The sequence below is a fragment of the Choloepus didactylus genome, chromosome 17, assembly GCF_015220235.1.
Source record: "Choloepus didactylus isolate mChoDid1 chromosome 17, mChoDid1.pri, whole genome shotgun sequence".
In the NCBI taxonomy this organism is placed as follows: domain Eukaryota; kingdom Metazoa; phylum Chordata; class Mammalia; order Pilosa; family Megalonychidae; genus Choloepus; species Choloepus didactylus.
In genome coordinates, this window is record NC_051323.1 from 64,199,219 (window position 1) to 64,223,106 (window position 23,888).

General features: G+C 35.5%; 1 protein-coding gene and 1 pseudogene across 1 annotated transcript in view; both read right to left on the reverse strand.

Annotated features, from left to right (window-relative positions):
- Window positions 1-297: 297 nt before the first annotated feature.
- Window positions 298-23,888, reverse strand: part of GCC2 (GRIP and coiled-coil domain containing 2) — a 71,266-nt gene continuing 47,675 nt past the window's right edge. Inside the window, exons 16-23 of the mRNA XM_037806947.1 lie at window positions 22,255-22,392; window positions 19,019-19,140; window positions 17,354-17,530; window positions 15,299-15,516; window positions 13,521-13,715; window positions 12,337-12,476; window positions 10,307-10,508; window positions 298-1,497 (exon numbers count right to left, since the gene is read on the reverse strand). Of these exons, the coding sequence (XP_037662875.1) occupies window positions 1,427-1,497; window positions 10,307-10,508; window positions 12,337-12,476; window positions 13,521-13,715; window positions 15,299-15,516; window positions 17,354-17,530; window positions 19,019-19,140; window positions 22,255-22,392 (1,263 nt within the window). The 3' untranslated portion in view covers window positions 298-1,426. The remainder of the gene's footprint in view (window positions 1,498-10,306; window positions 10,509-12,336; window positions 12,477-13,520; window positions 13,716-15,298; window positions 15,517-17,353; window positions 17,531-19,018; window positions 19,141-22,254; window positions 22,393-23,888) is intronic.
- Window positions 22,576-23,877, reverse strand: LOC119512337 (annotated as a pseudogene).

Genomic DNA, 23,888 nt, shown 5'->3' on the forward strand with positions numbered 1-23,888 from the left:
TATCTTGCTGGCATACTCATATTCACAGTTTATAAAGTAAGAAAAACTAAACTTTAAATATGTCAGCTCTGAAATAGATATATTTTCAGTAACACTCACTAGTTAGGTCTGGTCTTCTGAGATAGGAAAAAAGATACAAGATTTTTTCTTAAAGAACAAACTCAATGTGTCGGCAGCAAATTTCAGAAACTGAATTGGAAACCAATGTTCTGAGTAACCAAAGTGCAAAGTTAGTTCTCCAACTGAAAGTGAAAAACTTGAGTATAAATTGGAAGGCTTAAGAAAACTTCAAGAGTATACAATGCAGTGATTTATTACCAAATAAACAGTAAAATAGAATTATCAAATTTATGATTTCAGAACACAATTTATATCTTGTCAATACAATATATTCAGAGATGTCAAAGATAATTGATACCGCCATTTAGAATTATTCACAAGAGCTAATGTACTTTGATCTATAAGGTGCTTGTCTAAAATCCCTTCTGATGGAAAGTTTACGGAACAATTCTATCTACCAAAACACAGGAAGCACCAGTTTCATGTTTAGATATAATTCTGAATAATATAGTCGCTGTTCTGCAATGTTTTTATATGGGGGTGGGGGGATGGTGGAGAAAATTCTCAAGATAGGCCCTTGGCTTTCAAGTAGAGTTACTGTAAAAAAAGCCTGGAAAGACACCGTGAAATCACCACCATGGTGGTCCCAAGACCTTCTGACAACACAATCAGTTTTGGGATAAGAAACTTTAGATACATACATGTATGTATATGAGCAGTTTTTATTTTTAAAGTGCATTTTAAAACAAATAACTAAATAAAACTTTATTTTAGTGTAGCCTCATGATTAATTATAGAATTGAAGCATGTTTACTTTATAGGCCCTTAATAATTACGATGGTCAATTTTACCAATAAAGCTTTCCCTTCATAGTCTAATAACCAAATTTCCTCTAACAACGTAGAATTAATGTTATAACAATCCATCTGCAAGTCTGATCTTGCAATAAATAGTCTCATAACATTATTTTAAAAGCCTAAATTCCAGTTGTTACGGTACCAAAATTTTATTTAACTTCAAAATTCACAGTACTGCCAAGAAATAGGCAGGGCTGAGGTTCCAGAGAAGGAGGGGAGTGAATTCACTCTTTGTGTTTTAATTCTGACAATGTACATAGAAGATCACAGATATAGTGGTTTCTGTGGTGTTGAATCAAAGGACTGGACAGGTGTCAACTTCAAGCTGTAGTACTTTTTACTACAAGCTGAGACTTTTAAATACATCTGTCATATATAGGTACAAATATATGAAGATGTGAACATATGTACATACTTTTTAACAAAAGGATGACAGCAATATAGTTGAACCATTTTTTGTCAAACGGATTCTATTTGGTTAATAAATAAACCATTTTCTTTCCACCAGTCTATCGAAGTCCAGACCAACTATGCAGATAGGATGCCCATCCTGAAGAACGTGAAGCATTTTCTTCCTCACCTTTGGAAAATTAAATAAAAAAAAAAAAAAAAAAAAAATTTAAACATTCTCAATGTGAAATCTATATTCTAGAACTACTGTATATAAGCAAATACAATTTTTCTTTTCTTTTTCTTAACATGCCATCTTACAGACAACATTAGATACTTTTCTAAATTTCTCCTTTTTAAGGACATAATATTGGATTTTCTCAGTTGAACCAATTAAATAGCTATTTTTATGCTTTATAGTTTACTTCAAAAGAGTGATATGCAACATGAAGCAATCTAAAATTGAACCTTCAAAGGGCTCAGTAAGAAAATCTAGTTGTTTAAGTTGTCACCTGGGGACTAGAGGTATGAACCCATTGGTAAATAAAACCTTTGAAGATGTTATTAGTTATAGACTTATAGGATCTTTGAAAATCCTATTTAGATGAAGCCAAACTGAATCAAGGTGGGCTTAATCCAAACTTGGACATGAAAGTAGAAGCCAAAAGTCGGGGAAATCAGAGAAGACAGGAGGAGAAGAGATTGCTGCGCGACGGAGGATTGCTGAACCCCTGCAGACCCCAGGAGAAAGCAAGCCCTGTCAATACTTTGATGTTGGATTTCACATGGACAGTACATTCCTGTTGTTTAAGCTACTTCACTGGGTAGTATCTGTCACAGCAACCCTGGCAAACTAATTCAGACACCTTTACAAAACTTAGCTTTGTGTCAAAAAACAAAACAAAACAAAACAATAAATTTATGGTAAACCTCAAACTAAACCAAATCAAACGAAAAAACTACTGTTTTTCTTTTTGTTTTGTTTTTTTTTAAAATCATTTTAAAGACAGGTTTATTGAGATATGATTCACTTTTTGGCAAATGCATAGTCATGTACCACCAACCCAACCAAGGTAATGTACATTTCTATCACTTCAAAAAGTTCTCTTGTGACTGTTTGTGATCAACCCCTTCCTCCATTAATTGGCAACCACTAATCTGTTTTCTGTCCTTACAATTTTGACTTTTTCAGAATATTATAAATAGAATTATACGGTATATAGCCTTTTGAGCCTGGCTTCTTTCACTTAGCATAACGCATCTGAAAGTCATCCACGTTGCTGTGTGTTATCAATGGCCAGTTCCTTTTTACTGCTAGTATTCCATTGTATGGTGGTACCACAGTTTGTTTATTCATTTACCAGTTGAAAACTGTTTCCAGTTTTTAGCAATTTTGAATAAAGCCACTATAAATATACACTGGTTTTTTAATTTTTTAAATATTTAAAAATTGAAATTAATTCATATACCATAAAACTCACCTTTTTAGTGGATACAATCCAGTGTTTTGTTTTTTTTTAATTTAAGTTTTATTTTTTTAACTTTATCATAAAATTAAAAAAACAGACAACAAAAAAACACATTTCAAACAAAACAAAGGATTAAGAAAAACAACCTAGAATAAGTACCTTGCTTCCAACATGTTCCTACCATTCCCCAAGAAAATTAACAAACCATAACCAAACAATAGAATAAGAAAAACAAATAATCTAAAATAACTACAATGCTTCCAACATGTTCCTACCATACCCCAAGAAAATTAACAAACCATAATCAAAGGCATAAGAAAAACCGGATGACCTAAAATAACTACACTGAAGCTAATTTTTTTTTAATGCAATAGCTTTTTTTTTTTACTTTATCGAAAGATTAAAAAAAATTCAAACAAAACAAAGGTATAAGAAAAACAAATAGCCTAAAATAACTGCATTGCTTCCAACATGTCCCTACCATACCCCAAGAAAATTAACCATAAGAAAACAAAGGAATAAGAAAAACAAATAACCTAAAATAACTACATCATTTCCAACATGTTCCTACCATACCCAAGAAAATTTGCAAACCATAATCATTCCTGAGTATTCCCATAGCAGTAATTTTTAATACGTTCAAAATTTTGGGTGAAGGTTTTTATGTGAACGCAGGTTTTCAACTCTCTTGGATAAATACTAGGAGTGGGACTGTTACATTGTGAGTATATTTTTAACTAGATAAGAAAATGCTGACCTTTTCAAAGTGGGTGTATCATTCTGTATTATATGAGCATTCCAGCTACACTTTTATCTTTTTTATAATCAACAGAAATAAATTCTCGCAACAGTTTAAAGATCAGAGAAATTCTAGGTTTCTATGAAAAATTTCAGAAGAGATCCCCCCTTTTTCTTTTAAATAACAATCAATCTGCAAGTCTGATCTTGCAATAAATATTCTCATAACATTTTAGAAGCCTAAATTCCAGTTGTTATGGTACCAAAAATTTAGTTTAACTTCAAAATTCACAGTACTGCCAAGAAACAGGCAGCACATTGTTTAGAATTTCCCTAACCCTAACCCTAACCCTAACCTTAAAGATAAGGAAGGTTTCTGTTTGTGAGAAAGGATTTAGAAAAATATTTTCAGGAGGCTGGTAGTTGTTATCTTCAGCACACTGAAGCCAACATTCTAACCACTTCTGTTGAGAAAACCCTTCTCATGTAAGTCCTATCTCCTTTAAAGATAATGAGGCAATGTACCTTCTTTCTGTGGCTGCCTTTGAGATTTTCTCTATCCTCTCCGGCCTCCCCCCACTTTCACTGGCAGTTTCATTTTTATGGGAATAGATGTGGACTTCTTTTCTCCTGTTTGAGATTTTCTTGTTTTGTTTTTTTGTTTTGTTTTGTTTTTTGTTTTTGAAACTGTGGATATCCTTTATCAGTTCTGGAAAATTTTGTCATTGTCTTCAAATATTCTCTGCCCCATTCTCTCTCTCTCCTCTCCTTTTTGAACTTCAGTTATTAAGTATATGTTAGATGTTATCACACTTAATCCTCTTTTACCCACTCTTCTGGTTTGTTTTTTTTTTTTCTTTCAACTTGTTTCTCCATGCTGAATTCTGGATAATTCCTTGTGTCCTATCTTTCAGTTACTAATTCTCTTAAGTCATAGCTAAATTTGCTACTAAACCATCACTGTTTATCAAAGTTTTCTTTCAATTGCTCACAGAGATAAAGAGACAAGAAGTAAATAACAAGTAAAAAAATTTAAGTTTAATAAGTAGTTTTCATTGCTTTACAAGACATAAGCAAAAATTAATGTTTTAAAGTTCCAGATTTTTATTGGCCACCTGTATATATTCTCTGGGAATTATAAAAGACATGTCTATTATTGGGACCCCTAACTCATTCTCTTTGAGATCTTTTAAATAGGAGTTGGGTTTTAGTAATATCTACATTACATTAAATATGTTTTTAAAAGAAGACTACTGGATATGCTAAATACTGAGATTACATTGTTGGTCTAGCGAAAGCTATGTTTTACTTTAAAAATTACAGGGGAACAGCTGCTGAGGCGTGAGGTGTCTGGAGATGCGGGCCGTATCTTTAAAAACAGCCAACTACTCCTATCTTCTCAGAAGTGGGCAGTTATAAAAAATTATATGCAGTATTCTAAAAATACTTAAGAGACTTCTGGGAAGATGTGGATTAGGAGAGGCAGAGAAAAATTCTCTTCCGTGAAAAATACTAGGTAAAGGACAGAAAGCGCTCCAGAACAGTAGTTCCAGGGTGCACCGTCAGGGCAAGGGCTTCTATGGCACACAGTGAGGACGCAGCTGGAGAGGCAGAGACACTGTGTTTAGAACAGGTGAGTGTTAGGGCCAGAACGCTGCCGGGGATGGGTGGATGGAGCCGGATGAGGAAATGCGGAAGGGAGGAGCTTTCCACACCCTGTGCATCCATCTCAGCAGTTGTCTGGGGAGATAACCCTTCATAGCCCCAGGCCTGAGAGCTCCTGTAAGGGAACCCGATATTTGGCAGTATTCGGCAGAAATGTGACCGCAACTACCCCTCCTCCAAGGAAGCCTGCAGTGTGCACAGCTGAGAGGCAGGAGTCCCTCCCCAACCTCAGGGACTTGTGGGTGCACGGTGCATTTGAGCTGGAAGGTGAGACACACAGTTCTGCAGCCCCAGAGTGGTCCACTCGCAGCCCTAGGAATTGCTGGGACCACTGTTTCCTGGAGCAGACTCCCTGCTCAACTGCACAGGACCTGCTCTCCTCCCACAGGGCTGGCAGTCCCCAGTACATATGGAAAATTGGTGCGCTGACTGGATTTCCACCCAGTTTGGACCCCGCCCAATGCATAGATGAAGTTGGGGGAGAGTTGTCTTGAGGGTAAGAGGTGGCTCAAGAGCACCGTCTGCTGGTAGGACAGGGAAAGTGCACACCACCAACCTGTAGCTCTGCCAAATTATAAATATTCAAATAATCGTGCATATCCTAAAATAACCTTATCAAGACAAGCAACTACAATGAGGCCAACAACAGAAAATCATAAAGCAATGAAGAAACTAGAAGATATGGACAACTCAAACAACCAAATTAAAACACTGGAGGAGACACAGAACTTGGAGCAATTAATCAAAGACGACACAGAAATCTCCAAAACAACTTCAGTGAGATGGCTAAGGACATAAAGGACATCAAGAAGACCCTAGAAGAGCATAAAGAAGAATTTGAAAGAGTTAAAAAAAAAAAAAAAAAAAGATCTTATGAAAATAAAAGATACTGTTGATCAAATTAAAAATATATTTGAGACACACAACAGCAGATTTGAAGAGGCAGAAGAAAGAATAAGTGAATGAGAGGACAGATGATTGAATGCAAAAACACAAAAGAACAAATGGTAAAAAACAAAACAAAAAAAACGAAAAGATTTGAAATGGAGCTCAGGGAAATAATGGACAACATGAAGTGCACCAAAAAGAATCACTGGTGTTCCAGAAGGTGAAGAGAAAAGGGCTAGGAAGAATATTCGAAGACATTGTTGGGGAAAACTTCCCAACCCTTCTAAATGACATAAACATGCAAATCAAAGATGCCCAACAAACTCCAAATAGACTAAATCCAAATAAACCCAATAAACTCGGTGGAATTGAATGGAGAGTTTGGAAATAGACCCCTAGTTCCACAGTTACTGATTTTTGATAAGGCTCCCAAATCCAATGAACTGGGACAGAACAGTCTCTGCAATAAATGGGGCTGGGAGAACTGGATAGCCATATTCAAAATAATGAGAGAAACCCTACCTCACACCCTATAAAAAAATGAACTCAAAGTGGATCAAAGACCTCAATATAAGAGACAGTACCATAAAACTCCTAGAATGTAATGTAGAGAAACATCTTCAAGACCTAGTTTTAGGAGGTAGCTTCTTAGACTTTACACCCAAAGCACAAGCAACAAAAGAAACAGAGAAATGCGAACACCTTAAAATCAAAACCTTCTGTACATCAAAGGAAGACAGTTTGGCAGTTCCTCAGAAAACTAGATACCGAGTTACCCTACGATCCAGCAATTTCACTTATTGGTATAGACCCAGAAGATCTGAAAGCAGTGACATGAACAGACATTTGCACACTGATGTTCATAGCAGCATTGTTCACAATTGCCAAGAGATGGAAACAATCCAAGTGCCCCTCAAAAGAGGAGTGGATAAACAAAATGTGGTATATATGTATGATGGAATACTATGCAGCAAGAAGGAATGAGGTCTTGAAACATATGACAACACGATCACCCTTGAAGACATAATGCTGAAATAAGCCAGACACAAAAGGAGAGATATTGTGTTACCACTAATGTGAACTTACGAACAATGTAAAATAACTGTCTTATAATGTAGAATATAGGGGACCCAGAGATAGACAGAAGCTAGTGAAGGGGGAATGATAATCTAATATGTACAGACATGATAATGAGGGTGAACTTAGTGGTACAGGAATGGACAGGTATCACTATGGTTCGTTAATGGGATTAAAAGTATCAGTGCCATATTGAAGGTGAACATGTTCGAAAGTGGTTGTTTAAAGGCATGTAACCCACAGAGTAGCACTACAAATATAAAAAAGTGTTAGCATGATATACTTATACGGTATGATGCTGGTAGAAAGAATTAACAACACAGTGGTATATGGAAAAACTATCATTACATATTATAGACTGTATTTAATAGGAATATCTTAACAGCACTACACTAATACTAGGGATGAATAATTAGCAGCTGATAAGCCTTCTGGGATGTTTTATGTTATGATAACTGTTTAAAATTGAGAGTGATGATGACTGTACAACTAAGTGAAGATAATGTGAGAAACTTATTGTTTATCTCGGGACAGAATACATGTTATGTGAAATTAGGAACCCCCCTACTTAACAAATCAGGCCCTCGATCTTGATGCTTGCTTCTGTGAAACTTAGGGCTGTAAATGGGAGGCTATAAGCCTTCCTATAATTATGCCTAAGAGGCACCTCCAGAGAACGTGTTTTATTGCTCCGATGTGGCCTTTCTCTCTCTCAGCCCAAATTGGCACATAAATCATTAACCTCCCCCTCATGTGGGACATGAGTCCCTGGGGAATGAATCTCCCTGATGACGTAGGACATGACTCCCAGGAATGACCCTGGACCTGGCATCAAGGGATTGAAAATGCCTACTTGACCAAAAGGGTTTGGAAAAGAAAGGTAACAAAATAAGGTGACAGTGGCTAAGAGATCTCAAAAAGGGTTGAGAGGCTATCCTGGAGGTTACTCTTACACAAGCTCCAGCTAGACATCCCAAATGGCCACATATGCCATGCCCTTTCTAACAGTAGTACCGAAATACCTAGGTCCTTATCTGAGATTCTATAAAAGATTCACTCACTAAGTTTTATCTCTCAGAAACTTAAACCCACCAGAGTGTTCCTGTGCCAGACACATCCTAAAACTGAGGCAACAGCCTCTTTAAGAACAACAATCAGATGAGCCCCCTTCCCCATAATGTTGATACCCCTTTTCAATATGAGTAAGTTAGTATGGTCACTGCCTAGACACCCCTGAAGATAGAGAAAGTGATTAGATGAGAGGAAGGGGTAGCAACAGACAGGATAGGATTTAACAAAGGAATACGAATACTTAAACTTTATATATATATATACTTTTTAGATGTTAGGGTATCAGAATAGCAAGAAGGAAATAACTGAAATGGTGGAACTAGAACCTATAGCATTCTTTGAAATTTGCTCTATAGCTATTTGTTGAATTGTGCTTTGAAAGTTATCACCTTTCTGTATATATATATCTCTTATATTTCACAATGAGGAAAGACTGAAACTGTGGAAGAGTAACCCATAACATTTTTTGAAATTACCTATATAAACTACTTGTTGAGCTGTACAATGAAAGTTAACACCTTTCTGTTATATTTTACAATAATGGAAATGGTTGAAATTGTGGAATGTAGCCTACAACATTCTTTGAAATTTGGTCTCCATACTTGTTAAATCGTACTTTGAAAGTTGTCACTGTTATGTGTATCTGCTAAAGTTCATAATAAAAAAAATGCATAAAAAATACACATGCCCTTCCTAAAGTTCTGGTTAATTTTATAATAAAATAAATAGTTTTAGCTATGATAGAATAAAAAAACAATAAATAAAAGCAAATTTCTAATTTAGGATAACTGTACTAATCAAAAATGTACATGAAGTATTCTCAATTTAGATCTTTTGACAAAAATGGCTATTGTGGCTAAGGTAGTTTACCCATAATTAGCAAAACTGAATCTGCCTTGAGTATTGAGAACATTCCTCCCTCATCACTGATCAGCCTCACTTGGGAACTTGTAAAAAGGCAAATTCTTGGGTTCCACCCTAGATCTACTGAATCAGAAACTGGGGTGGGCCCCAGCCATCTGTGTTTTAACAAGCATTCCAGGTGACTCTAATCCTCACTCAATTTTGAGGACCATGTTAAAGGGCATCAACAGGATGAGGCAATTGGTCAAATCCAGAATATGAGACATTTTATGGAATAAAAAATTGGTTTCTTCAACAAATAAGTGGCACAGAAATAGGAAGAATGGGGAACAGGTATGCCTTTTAAATCTCTTTCGATCTATAACAACTAAAGTTAATGTATAGACCTTATTTGAATCATGATTTGATAAATCAAGTAAAAAAGCATTTCTGAGATAAATGTGGAAATTTAAACATGGGCTAGGTATTAGATATTAAGACAATATTGTAAATTTTGTTGTTGTGGATGTGGTTTTAAAAGTTCCTATTTCTTAGAGATCCATGCTGAAGTATTTTTAGGTAAAATGACATGCTATCAGATATGCTTTAAAATATTCCAGAAAAAGAAGAGTTTGATGGGGAAAAAAGAATGCAGGATTCACAAAATGATGACAATTATTGAAGCAAGGTACACAAGGGGACTCATATATTTTTTCTACTTTTGCATATTTGTGAAAATTTCATTTTAAGTTTGAAAAAGTAATTAAAATATAAGAGGCACATCAGACTAAAAACTAAACACACTGATTAGTTCCAACATCACTAAACTTGGGACCAGCAGACATTCTGGGGCCTACTGTTGTGATGTTTTCGAAAGTACATACCACTACTTATAAAGTATTTTGACCCTCACCCCCACATGTCCACTAATTATACCTGTAGTCTTTGACAGAAATCAGGGCCAGGATTAGCAATCCAATTTTTGAAAGAGCTGGAAGATCAAACTAAGCACTATATTGTATTTTACTGAATGTTTAAGTTCTATATATGTATTATAGTTGCCCTAAAATGTTAAAACAAACAAACAAAATACAGCTTTTCAAAGCTAGCTACCATATGATCGAATGCATCCAAAGTCATAATGTCAGTCATGAAAGAGACCAAGTATACACAAAGACAAAATTTCAACCACAAGGCCAACATTTAATGTATATTATAAAATAAAAGTTGTAAGACTCTTTCACCTACCCTGAGCAATTGCAGCAAGTTTTCCCTTTTCTTCAGGGCTCAGCTGCAACATTGTGTCTATAACAGGAAGGAGCCTCTCTCTTTCACTGCCTGGTTTAAGGAAAATGAACTGTAGCAAGACATTCTTCAAGTATTCCAAGTTAGCTACCGACTTCTCTCGTTCTTGATTTCTTTCCAATCTTCTTATTTCACTTTTGAGAAGCTGGTGTTGGAGAAATGAGTTTAAAATGGGTTTTAGGAGCTTCTGGCTAAACATGGCAGCCTGAATGCATGCATTTTTCTTCTCTTCTCCCAAAACCCAAAAAAAAAAAAAAAAAAAAAATGGGGGGAAAAAAAGGATAAAGATAGAAGGGGAAAATATAGTAGATGGAGATATCAAAAAATTCCTATAAGATGGGAAGCATATAAAGAAGTGGAAACTGACTCAGTCCAGCAGCTATCAAAGGGACTACTCATAAGAGGAAAGGACAAGCTTCTGCTTCAGAAGTACAAGGTGACATGGACACAGGAGCTGAAAATGGGGACTGATGGAAAGTCTATGTATGGAGCAATCAGCACCACAGGTTGGTACGGTGATGCTCCCTCCACCTTCTGTTCTCTATAGAAGCTGAACCAGTGGGGCTCAGGCCTCTGAGATAACAAATACATTTTATTAAGGAGGCTGAGCCAGAGTTTGAAAATGGGGTCTGACATGAATATCTACATCCTCCACTAACTCCCATCCCCTGCCTTGTTCCCAGAACCCTAGTCAGTTATGATGTCCACAGTGAAATCACAGTTACAAGATAAAATGCATTTTCACCAAAACAAAGATCAGAGTCCAGGATACAATGAAAATTTAGAAACCTAAGATTATAAAATACTACAAAAACATGAGGCAAAACACTTTAAGAATGATGTGAAAAAAGATAGTAGGATGTTCAAGTGAAGTCTTTGAGGAATATTTCTGGGTTGAAACAAAGCTACCTATTGTTATATTTCATCATTCAGTTTATTCAGGGAAATTGATCAACTTTGACCTGAAACATAAAGTAATTTTAAAAAGTGATAATAAGGTCTAGGAAATTATGCAAGAGAGTATAAATTTAAGAAAATATAACATGCAAGTAGTTACTGAGGTTCACTGGGTTACTGATTTGTTAGGTGTGATGTTATTCTGACTATGTGGGAAATTATTTTGTAGGGATGTGCACCAAAGTATTTAGCAGTGGGATGTCATGATATCTCCAATTTACTTAAAAATATTTCATCATTAAAACAATTAATTTGACAAGGACAGCTCATGGCTCTGCACAGAGGTAGGGCAAACCTATTTCTGGCAGCAAGGTATAGTGGAAGAAGCATATGCTTTTCAGGCAGACATGAATTTGAATTTTGCTCTACCATTTACCAGCTTCAATTTTTCTCTCATACAGTGATTGTGAGTATTTAAAAAGATAATATATGTAGATCTCAGGGCCTGGCACATGAGAACTACTCAATAAAGAGCATGACTATTTTTGAGATGTGATTTATCAAAGAGCTGGGGCTAAAACATCTAATTTTGAGTAAATCTCAACTGCTCCTGAATTTACCTCGCTTCTAGATATTTGGGGTTTATTTTAGACAGGAACAACTTACTATGCCACTTTGTCACCCCCACCCACAATCTGTGTCAAGTAGTTTAGTGTCATAAACACCAAAGGAACAATCTGAATTAAGTGTTCCACACTTTATCCTTAGAATTTAAGGACCCATAGCCACTTAAGTTTTAGGTAAGTCCATGTGGAATAATGACTTGTGAACATCTGTCTCATTTCTGAAACTATTAGTTTCTTAGAACAAGTAGAAATTAAAAGTTTTTTTACAGTAGATATTAAAGCAATCAATATTTCAATATTAGGAAGCAAAAAAAAAAATCAAGATGTTACGGGCATATTAGAAGTGAGAATTTTTAAACTACATTTGCATGCATGCATGTGTGTACAGAGTCAAGAAAACCAAATTGGCTCCAAGTATTTTCAGGGTGGCCAGCTTTTTTAAAAATTTACCTTAATTTGCTCCATAAGGATTGCATTGGTTGCTTCCGTTTCCCGAAGCAGGCCATTCAAGTGATCGGCACTTTTTGCAGTGGAATTGAGCTTCTGAACCAACTCTTCTTTGGTAACTTCAGCATGCCATAAAGGAGGTTCTGCAATGTATTTTCAAATAATTAATTTTCAAAATCAGTGACTACAGATGAATAGTCTAAATAAGAAAAATGTTTAAATATATTTTACTTCTGCAGTATTACAGAGGTCCCTTCTCTTTGCCATTCATCTTTTCAGCATGCTTCAAATAAAAAGGTTACATGTTGAATGTAACACTAGACAGTCTCTATTCTAAAACACATCTAATTGAATACATGCCTTCTGAGTCCCAATTCTATAAGCTTATTCTTATAGAATGTTTTATAGTTTTTCATCACTTATCTTTTTACCATCTATTAATATTCTGAGAAATTATATCATTCCCTTATAAATGAGGGAAGTATTAACATGTACTATATGTATCGCTAAACCCTCATAAAAATCTTATATGGGGTAGGGTAGGCATTATTCAAATTTTACAAATAAGGCAACAGGCTTAGAGTATACAAGTAATTTTGGCAAAAATTATAAATCCAAGTCAAATTCGAGAGCCTGATGCTACTCTACTGTGATACCTCCATTTCACCACTATTAACTTCACCTGAAATAACCATGACTTGCAGTTTCAATCCCCTATCATTGTCAGTGTCCATAGATACAGACTGTCCTTACTCCAGTTGATCCCAAAACTTGAGAAAGATAAAAGATTCTCCCTCAATGAAGCACATTAATATTCATTATAGATAATAAAAATATATCAAAACTTTACTATATATAATAAGGCAAATTTAGCACTACTCTCTCATTAAGAGGAATAAATTGAAATTGTCAGTTTCTTGGAAGGGTGCGAAAATAGTTTAATCCTATTTTCTAATACCACAATGAAACCTCCAACCATCCACTTCTGGCTCTAGCCTAGGGCAATGTCAGCAGTTTACTTTTTTTTCATCCTGCAGGAAAGGATTTCCATTTGAACTGGGAATGGAATACCGAAAAAAAAGTTTGACTGAAGCAGCTCATAAAGGCATTTGTAACTTAGAGTAATATTAATTAAATAATACAGCAAAATTAAATAAAAGCACTTATATTTAAAAAGAGTAACATACCTAGTTTAGGTTCAGGAGAATTAAGAAGTTGCTCTAAAGACTGTGTGTGAGTGCTAGCAGAAGATGCAGACTCAGTGTCAGTTGTCTCCATCCCTTCTCCCTCCTCCCTGGTTATAGTGTGCATGTCCAGAAGGGGAAGGTCTGTATTTCTCCTTTCTCGAAGGTTCTTCAAAGGTTGGTGGGAAGAAGATGGGCCTGTTAAAAAATTTTTTAAGGGTAAGTGTGAGATTGTTTAAAACTGATGGATTCAGTTTTCCCAAAATTAAAATATTGGCGAAGACATTATAAGCTATGGACATTTAATAACTGGAAGACAAGTAAAAGGTTATGAAGAATTTCTAAAATAGTCCTAAAAATTCAGCCATTAAAATTTTAACCATGTAAGTAATTTCAGCAGAAGCTATTAACTGCCACTAGCTAGGTAAGATAAATTGCTATGTAACACAAAGCTCACAATACAGTATTATTCTTTTTTATTAATTTAGGTTTAGGACTATACTATTGCTAAATATTAGTAGAAATTCTAAAACTAGATTCTACCTATTTTTGAGGATTACGTATTTCAGATAGTTGCATATTTTTAAATGCAACACACTTATTGAAATTTGCTTACCAGAAGTTCCTGTTGATCATCTGCCCTCTGCTGCGTTCCTACCGTTGCCTACTCACACCTACGGTGTACAGACAAGAAGAGTCCAGAATCCAGGGCAGGGAACTAATTGATTAGAATTCTTGGGCAATGCTCTCCTACTTGCAGATGATGAACACCTTATAGGACTTCAGGGTTTATAAGACACTTATAAATAAGTCACTTTATTAATCCCAAGAAACCTGGCATTCAGAGAAATTAAATGACTGCCCAAGTTCTCAAGAGCTCAGTTAGGGACCAGAATTCAAACCCAGGACTTTAAACATCAAATTCCATTTATTTTCCACTTCATGAAGTTGCCTTACCTGTTCTTTCAAACCTTAGCCCTCTGGCTGCCCTTGCTCAAGCATTTTCCTGGATTTCTGATATTGTGCTGCTTACTCCACTACTGATTCCTAGATTACAATCTTAAGTGCAGTTTGTGTTTGCCTGGCTGGTTCTTCCTTTGTCAACTCTTGATACATGTTAAATTCTCTTGATGCTGGTTTCCGATCATGTCAAGTGACCTGTAGCTGCCAATGCCCCAGTGACAACATTTTCCATGTGAAACCAAACATTATCAACTTGCTACTAAAATATAGCATTATCTTGACTGACACTTTTTCACTCTTCCTCCAATCAGAATAGAAGATATTTAGTACAGATGAACTAAAACTTCAACTATTTAGATATCTGAAAGGGAAGAAGCCATTTTGGCCAAGCAATCCTGCAAGCTCAGTGCTGCTTGAGTGGTTCTAAGCCACTTGCTCTCTCTGTAATGTTTGTAATTAGAAAACAGAGATTTGATGGCTAACAATGGAGAACACCAAATAGGTCCTAACTGGAGTTAGGACAAACATGAGATTGACAGAAGTAGGTTTAAGTCACAGAAAAGGAAATACTCTTTTACAAGGACAGCAACAAATCCCCGAAAATAAGTATACTAAGAGGCTATATAGGTGGCTGGAAGTATAACTGAGAAGGGTTTAATATTCGCAATATGCAAATCCAAAATTAATTGATCAGAGAATTGATACCAGTTGTCACCTAGTAAATTTGCTATTTCCATATGAATTTGTGAAGAATGAATTTAAGTGACATAAACACATGAGAACATGAACAACGAAAACTTCCATGAGTACATACATACTTTTTGTGGTGGGTTCACTCTTAAGCTGAAAGAGCTGAGCTTCCACCTTAGAGAGTTGCTGCTGTAAAGTCTCCATTGTCTTTCTGTGCTCTTCCTGCAAATGTCTTACTTGATCCCGGAAACTGTTGCGAAGTACCTCATTTTGGGATGTTAGCTGACTCACAGTCTGTGCATGTTCAGACTTCATCATCATGTTCTCTGACTGTATTGAACACAACCTGAAGGACGAGAGGAACTTCCTTTATAAAATCTTCCACCGTCACATATTCAGACAATCTTTCTTGTCTGGGTTCCGTGAGAAAAGTAAGCCCTGATCTCCCAAAGCATCCACTATGAATTAACTTCTCTCCTATGCCTCTCTAATGGTACTAGCTGTATAACTACCTTAGGAGAAGTGACATTTGTTGTCATCTAGTTCAAATCATTTTCTGGGTTCTACAGTTCAGATGAAGAATCTTGGTTGAGAAAGTGTGTTCTGTATTTCAGATGAAGAACTCAATGGTTTGTTAGAAAATAGGACTATATTTAGAGGATGAAATAACTATAATTTTAAATAGTCAACTTCTTGATTAAGTGGCTGAAGGGAGAAATGCAATGAAAATACCATGTTTTAGAAAAGTTACCTTAATTGTCAAGTTCACAGTGATTGAGTTTAGAAACATGCTATCCCTCCAACTTGCATTTTCCTACAAGCTTCTTGTCCAAACAGTATCTACCAAGAAAGTAAAGGAAGATCCACTGGCAGTCACTTATATTTTAGAGCCAGGGTAAGGTTTCTAGTTTTCATAAATTCACTTCTGAATTTACCTACTGAAAGCTAGAAGCTTAAACCCCACATCTGGAATTGGAACAAATGTGCTGATGCAAGTTTATTATTCTTTCCTAGTTTTTATCGAGGTACTTATATTAGGTGGGCCCCTCTGGATAATAAAAATATTAGCTAGTCAGCCTAATTAAAACATTCCTCTGGAGACATTTTATAGTATTATGCTATCACTCTTACCCAGAGAAAGTATGAATATTAAGGTGCTTTAAAAAGTCAAAAGTATACAGAGAAAAAGCTATTTCTTCATACTAGGGCACAGATGATAACAATACCATTAGTTTTCAATATTTTCCAATACTTAGAAAAGAAACTGGCACAAAGTAGGTGCTGAAAAATCATTTACTGAATGACTGAATTATTTTAGGGGCATCAACTATGCTTTATTCATGTTGTGATATAATCTGCAATAACTTTTCTAGATTAGAAAATAAGTGATAAGACACATATGATGTAAATATCAAGCATCACACTGTATATAAGCTAATCACATGGAAAAACACCCTTGTGATAAAGCAGTTAGAAAATCAGTAAATCTTCCCTGAAACTTTTGATTTATATGATTACATAGATTATAAAGCCAAGAAAAACCAATGCTTTCACCTTTGAGGTAGCAAAAGCTTAAGCATGTATAATAAGCACACCGGAGATGTATAAAGTATCCTACTATCCTTGATGAACAATCTAAGACACATCAAATATTAGTAACTAATTTCTTTATTGCAGGAATTCAAAGTTCCTTGTTCATAATAATCTATTCTGCCAATATTGGTATATTCTACTAATATATTCAAAGTACCGTAATGATTAACAAATGTGTAACAATATGATCAGCTGAACAGAGCACTGCAAAGATAAACTGCATATTCTTTTTCAGAGAGCAATTGTTTGAATTCTTCCTCTTGATAGAAAGAAAAACGATTCTAATATGACACCAAGGTTGGTCAGTAGCTGTTTTCTTTTAGAACATGTTGGCTATGAAGGCCATGGGGGGCTTCAGAATCCTGGATGAACCTCATAAATGCTACTGTTCATTAAGAACGCTAAATAAAAAAGCAATTCAAAGGGAGGGGAGGAGGATTTTAAGGTAGAAAGAAAGTACCAAGCCTTTAGAAATGTCTATTTTTAAATTTCAAATTTGTATTTATTCCACAGAACATCACACTAGGAGTTTCACAAAGAAATACTTTGCTGCCTGGAACAAACAGTGTTAGTGTTACCAACGACCTTACTTTTCACGGAGTTCTGCCTCTTTGGACACAGTTTCCTGTAGCATCTTGTTGTGCCTTTCTAGCAGAGTATCGTGTTCAGTCTGTAGTGTTTGAAGTTCAGATACATTGATATGTAAGTTATTCTGGGTGTCTTGTAATTTGATTTTTAATTGGTCAATCAACATTTCCAGGTGTTCCCTAAAACAGAAATAAATGGTTTTCAAAAATGTGTGAAAGAGATGAACTGATTTTGTGCTTTTACAGATATTTTACTTTAATCATTTAATCTTTCAGTGTCATACATATGTTATTATTAAGGATGATTCTAAAGGAAATATCATAATCAGAAGAATTCATGGGCTAGGATTCAATACAATGCAAACTATGTTACAGTCAGATTTCGAATCTCAGGCACTACAGATTTACAAAAATGTCTGTGAATTTATGAATTTCATGTTCAAATGGGTTAGACCATTACATAGCATCAAATAGCTTATTTTATAATATAGGACCATGCCATTAGTTAAATAAAAAAATGACATAATCTAAGTTAATCATTGTGAGAACAGTATGTTAGGCCAAGTTATAGGCAAGAAAACTGGACAAAAGTGAAGTCTTTTTAGACTTAGAATGAAAAATTAGATGGAAATCAAACATTTAAATTCATAATTCTGCCACAATTAGTACAATATATTATTAGTTTCTTTAACCAAAGAAAGGGACACTTAATGTATAAAGAAGGTAGAAGGAACTTAAAACATTTGCATTTGAATAATTTGAATCTAAAATTCAGACCTGGTCAAAAATGACTCTTGCAAATGGTGACATTTTGTGTCAGTAACCAACTTCAGCTTCAAAATGAGCTAACTATTTATGAAGAAAATATCTCACCATTTTTCAGCCTACTATCCCCATGTTAAATAGATTCCTAAACAAAAAGTTACAGAAACATAAGTATACAAACATTGCAGGATATTTAGTCCTGCTTACAACATTAAGAACCAGACGTAAAACTGCTTTGAAAACCAAACCTTTACTTTACTTATGGAAACAAAATACATACAGAATAGAATTCCCTAATCTCTTAGCCCCAGTATATTTTTGAGTAATTTATCTATATGCTAGTTTTAAAGAAGCATTAAACAATATACCATTCAAGTATTACTTAGATGGTCATAAATATGTTTTAACAAGAAAAATTTAATTCGGGACCAAAATTTAGTTCTTAATTTAAAAGTTTTTGAAATAAGTAAACTGCTTATATAAGCAAGTTCTGTTTAGCCTACTTAATGGTGAATAAATATATTGAGAAAGTATGTTTACTTCCACTAACAGATTTTCAAAATTGGAAAACTTAACCACAATGTAATTTTAATGTCTTTATTTCTACTCCAACCAGATCCTATTAAGACAAGATTAAACTATTTAGCCTACATTTCGTATGTTGTATCCTGGTTTCACAGTTCACTTTAATGTATCTTTTAAAGTTTGCAGCAATGTTCTTAGTAATGAATTTTCCCTGTTGCTGTTCTGAAAACAGTGAAGCCAAAAAAATTATTTTCTCATTGGGTATTATATGTAAAATTTCACAGTCAAAAGAAATCAAAGCAGGATTTTCAACCTACTTGGTGAAGAAACTGCCCAAAGGGGAAAAAAGCTACATGTTACTTTTAATTCAGACCTTACCTTTCTTGTTTCGCTCCCTCAGTTTCAGCCTGAGACACAGATTTATTTTTCTGTTGTTTAAGAACGTTGTGAACTCGAACTTTGTAGCTCTCAAATTCAGATGTTGTAGCGGCTTGTTCTGCCTATAACATTAAAAAGAGAGAAAAAGTTTTCCATTGTAACATATTCCTTCTATTTTGTTTAAGAGATTAACAAATTGAGATGAAAATCTGTTTCTGAATATAAGGAAGATGGCACACACTCTTCTTAGCCCAATGATTAACTTTACTAATTAAAGTACATTATGTTGGCCTTAAACTTTTTTTAAGGCTTTGATATTCTCAGATATGAGACAGATTTCTACGGTGTTTTCTAACTAGGTAGATTAATTTACTATTCATGTATTTTCTAATGGCTCTATTTGCCTTTGTCATAAACATTTTTTTCTAGTTTACATTGATTTTATTTTACCCCCAATACCTCCCTATTTTTAACACCTTGCAAGATTGACATTCATTTATTCTCCCACATGAAAAAACATTTTTGTAAATTTTATCACAACTGTTGAACACTCTAGGTTTCACTGAGTTATACAGTCCCAGTCTTTATCTTTCCTCTTTTCTTTTGGTATCCCACATGCTCCTAACCTTCCTCTTTCAGCCATATTCATAGTTATCTTTGTTCAGTGTACTTACATTGCTCTGCTACTATCACCCAAAATTGTGTTTCAAACCTCTCACTCCTGTCTTTTCCTATCTGTCTGTAGCGCTTCCTTTAGTATTTCCTTTAGAGCAGGTATCTTGTTCACAAACTCTGTCATTGTCTGCTTGTCAGAGAATATTTTGAACTCTCCCTCATATTTGAAAGACAGTTTTGCCAGATACAGGATTCTTGGTTGGTGGTTTTTCTCTTTCAGTATCTTAAACATATCACACCACTTCCTTCTTGCCTCCATGGTTTCTGCTGAGAAATCCACACCTAGTCTTATAAGCTTCCTTTGTGTATGATGGATCGCTTTTCTCTTGCTTTCAGGATTTTCTCTTTGTCTTTGATAATCTGATTATTAAGTATCTTGGCGTAGGCCTATTCAGATCTATTCTGTTTGGGGTACGCTGTGCTTCTTGGATCTGTAATTTTATGTCTTTCATAAGACATGGGAGATTTTCATTGATTATTCCCTCTATTATAGCTTCTGCCCCTTTTCCCTTCTCTTCTCCTTCTGGGACACTAATGACACGTACATTCCTGCATTTCATTTTTTCTTTATGTTCCCAGAGACGTTGCTCGTATTTTTCCATTCCTTTCTCCATCTCTTCTTTTGTGTGTAGGCTTTCAGGTGCCTTGTTCTCCAGTTCCTGAGTGTTTTCTTCTGCCTCTTGAGATCTGCTGTTGTATGTTTCCACTGTGTCTTTTGTCTCTGGTGTTATGCCTTTCATTTCCATAGATTCTGCCAGTTGTTTTTTCAAACTTTCAATTTCTGCCTTATGTACGCCCAGTGTTTTCTTTATAGGCGTTATCTCTTTTGCCATACCTTCCCTAAACTTTTTGAATTGTTGTTTCAATTCCTGTATCTCAGTTGAAGTGTAAGTTTGTTCCTTTGACTGGGCCATAACTTCATTTTTCTTAGTGTAGGTTGCAGTGTTCTGTTGTCTAGGCATCTGGTTTCCTTGATTACCCCAATCAGGTTTTCCCAGACTGGAACAGGCTCAGGTCCCAGAGGGAAGAAATATTTAGAATCCAGTTTCCCTGATGGTGTGTCTTACAGGATTGACACACCCTGTGCTTTTCTGCCCAGCAGGGGGCACATGTCAGCCTGTCCCTCCAGACTGGTGTAAGGAGGTGTGGCCTGTAGCTGTTTTCCCCCAGGCTTTGGGATCTGGTTCTGAATGGAAGGTGGGTAGTAGAGCTTGGCACCACTTTCTTCCTCTTAGGGAAGATACGTCCCCTAGAGAGAGGTCATTTGCATATAACTAGATTCTTGTTTCTCTGACTCTGCTGTCTCCACCCTTGTCTGGGTCAGAGTGTGCAAGTTTAAAATGGCTGAGGCTTTCTGTACTGCAGAGCACTGAGAGATGAAAACGGCTGAGGCTTTCTCCACTGAGCTGCCCAGGTTGAGAGAGAGAGAAAGGGACAGAAAGTCCCCTTTCAGGGTCAGTCTATAGCCCCCAGATTCACCCATCTGCCAAAGATAGTACCCGATCCTTTGGGATCCCCATCCCGAGAAAGATACGTCCTCTGACTCTCCATGGTCAGTCTTCAGCAAAAGCCTCTGTCTGCTTGTTGGGGATTCGTAGTTTGTATTGAGCAGTTAATATTAAAACTCCAGATAGAGCTGGGCTGAGGTATATTTGCTTGTTCAGAGAGTACTGCTCTCTATCACAATGAGGCTTTGCAGTTCAGGCTGTTGTGAGGGAGGAGCTCTCGGCTCAGCTCTGCAGTTTTTACTTACAGATTTTATGCTGCAATCTCAGGCATGTCTCCCAATCCACATTGTTGCACAATGTCTGGACAGTCACGGTCATCTCCCAGCAGTTATTCCAGATCTTTTATTAGTTGTTTCTGGTTGTTTATATTTGCTCTGGGGGGACTAACTAACTTCTACTCCTCTCCATGCCGCCATCTTCTCCCTCTCCCCTGTCATAAACATTTTCACTTACGATACCTCTTCTTTTTGTAAATACAAGAAAAACTAATTCAAAGAAATTAAATTACTTGAACTTTAGTTTTCAAAAGAGTGGTAAAAATTAAATTCACTTCACTGAAGTGATCTGTAAATTCTTATGACCCCCCCCCAACCAAGATCACTTAACTAAGAGCTCTAATAAAAAATACTGTACTTTGTCTAATTTTGTTTGTATGTTGAAGATAAGAAAGTAGGCCCCCATAGTCATTCTGTTAGAATATTACTTCATAGTTATTTAGCCCTCAGACAGAATGATAACACTTTTCTAATAATTTTTTAAGTTAGCAAATTTCTTACACACAGAAACTGCAAAACCAAGGTTGAAATGGAAAACATTATTCATGTTCTCCCTCTTAGGGGAAAAAAAAAAAAAAAAAGTTATCAAAGTGATCATTAGGGTTGGGGACAGAGATAGGGCTAATGTCTTCTTATGACCTGAACCACAGATCCATTTAATAAGTGCTCTTAAATAAATGTAAATCACTAAAAAGTGAGAACACAACCCTCAAGTAAACTATCCACTAGTCAATAATAAAATCATTGAGACATACTGCTTCTGTTATGGAGAAAGTACCTTGGCAGTGCAGCACTCTTCTTGTAGGGCTGCAATCTTTTGTTGGTAAGCACTTAGTGCGTGCTGATGTTGTTCTGCAGAGGTCTTTAGATGTTCATGGATTTTATGTTTCTCAGATGTTGTTTCAGCCAGCTGAATCTGGGGGCAAAAATCTTTAAGTTCTATATATCAAATGTTCAACGGTTAGACAAATTTTCCTTAAACATAAACCTGAGGTTTGAGACACTGAGTATGTATAAAGGAACATAATTAAATGGTGAAATACTTTTATCTATTATTATTGAAAGAGTACAGACAATATGAGGAGAACATTTTCTCAGTAAGTTAGTTACTCTAGTTTTCCTTACCCCAAAACTGATGCATCATAAACTAAAAAAAAGAAAAAAAAGGAAACAAATCCCAGACTACATGTTAGATTTTCATGTTTAATTAACTATCTCAAGATATTATATTAAATGTGGTGGTTTTTTATTAAGCAACTTATGTATTTTATTAGGAGAATTTGTAAAATTATGGTTTAACATCAAAAGAATAATTGCATTAAGTTCTATTTGGGAAGCACTGCATGATTTCTTTTTAAAATGTATTCCATTTTAATAAAAATGTTTATTTTTAAAAATTAAAAATTTGCAGAAATATTATACTATGCATAAACCAAACTGAATTGTTTTCAAAGTGTTGTGAAGTTTCATACAGTAAAGGGGTTTTTCTACATGCACTTCAATTTCACAGCAAGAGTGGAATATTACCAAAAATAGAGAACAGCGCATTCATGCAAGATATCTAATTCCCTGATATAATAATGCATACAACAATTCAAAGTGATTACACAATGATTACAACCAGGGCTTCCTGCAACTACCAGGTGGTTATGGAAAGCATGGCCCCTGAAATCAATATCTAGAAAGCAGCCACCACCTTCTGTGTGTTCTTTTTTCATTTTTTCTTCATTTTTCTTAATCAACTTTGTTGTTTTTGCTGATTCTTAGCAAAGATGGTAAAAACAAAGTTGTAATCATTGAACACACAACACTCTGAAAATCAAGACATTAAAAACCTTCAGTCATCTGGGGTGAAAAAAGCACTATGAGACATTCAGTACTCTGATTTACAAAAAAGATGGTCATGAATTTTCCTGGCTTGAGATTTCAACAACTTTCCTGATCAGGTCATCACAGGAGGGCTGACTTAAGCTTTTTCCAAAGCTAACATAAGAAAATCCTGATTCTGGAGTGATCTGACTAGTCCAGTAAGTTCCATCTGAGTTTATTCCATCCATCAAATACCCACAAGGATTAGACAGTGGGGCATCAATGACAGAACCTGGTATCAGGTCATGAATTCCATTCTCACAAGTGACATCCTTTGCAGTAACATCATCTTTCATGTAGACTGGTATGTAACTGCTAGGTCAAGCTCACTCATCACTCTTATGAACTGATTCAGGTTTGGAGCCATGCTTACTCTATTTTGCACTATTCTTAGAGCATTATGGATTTACAAATACACAAAAATAATCTAGCTTGAGCTAATAGTATACCCCAGTTATGTCATACATGATTTACTGCTTCTACTTTGAAATATTGAAGAATCTTGGTAGGATAGCAAGAAAAATCCCTAACAGGTACCTTACT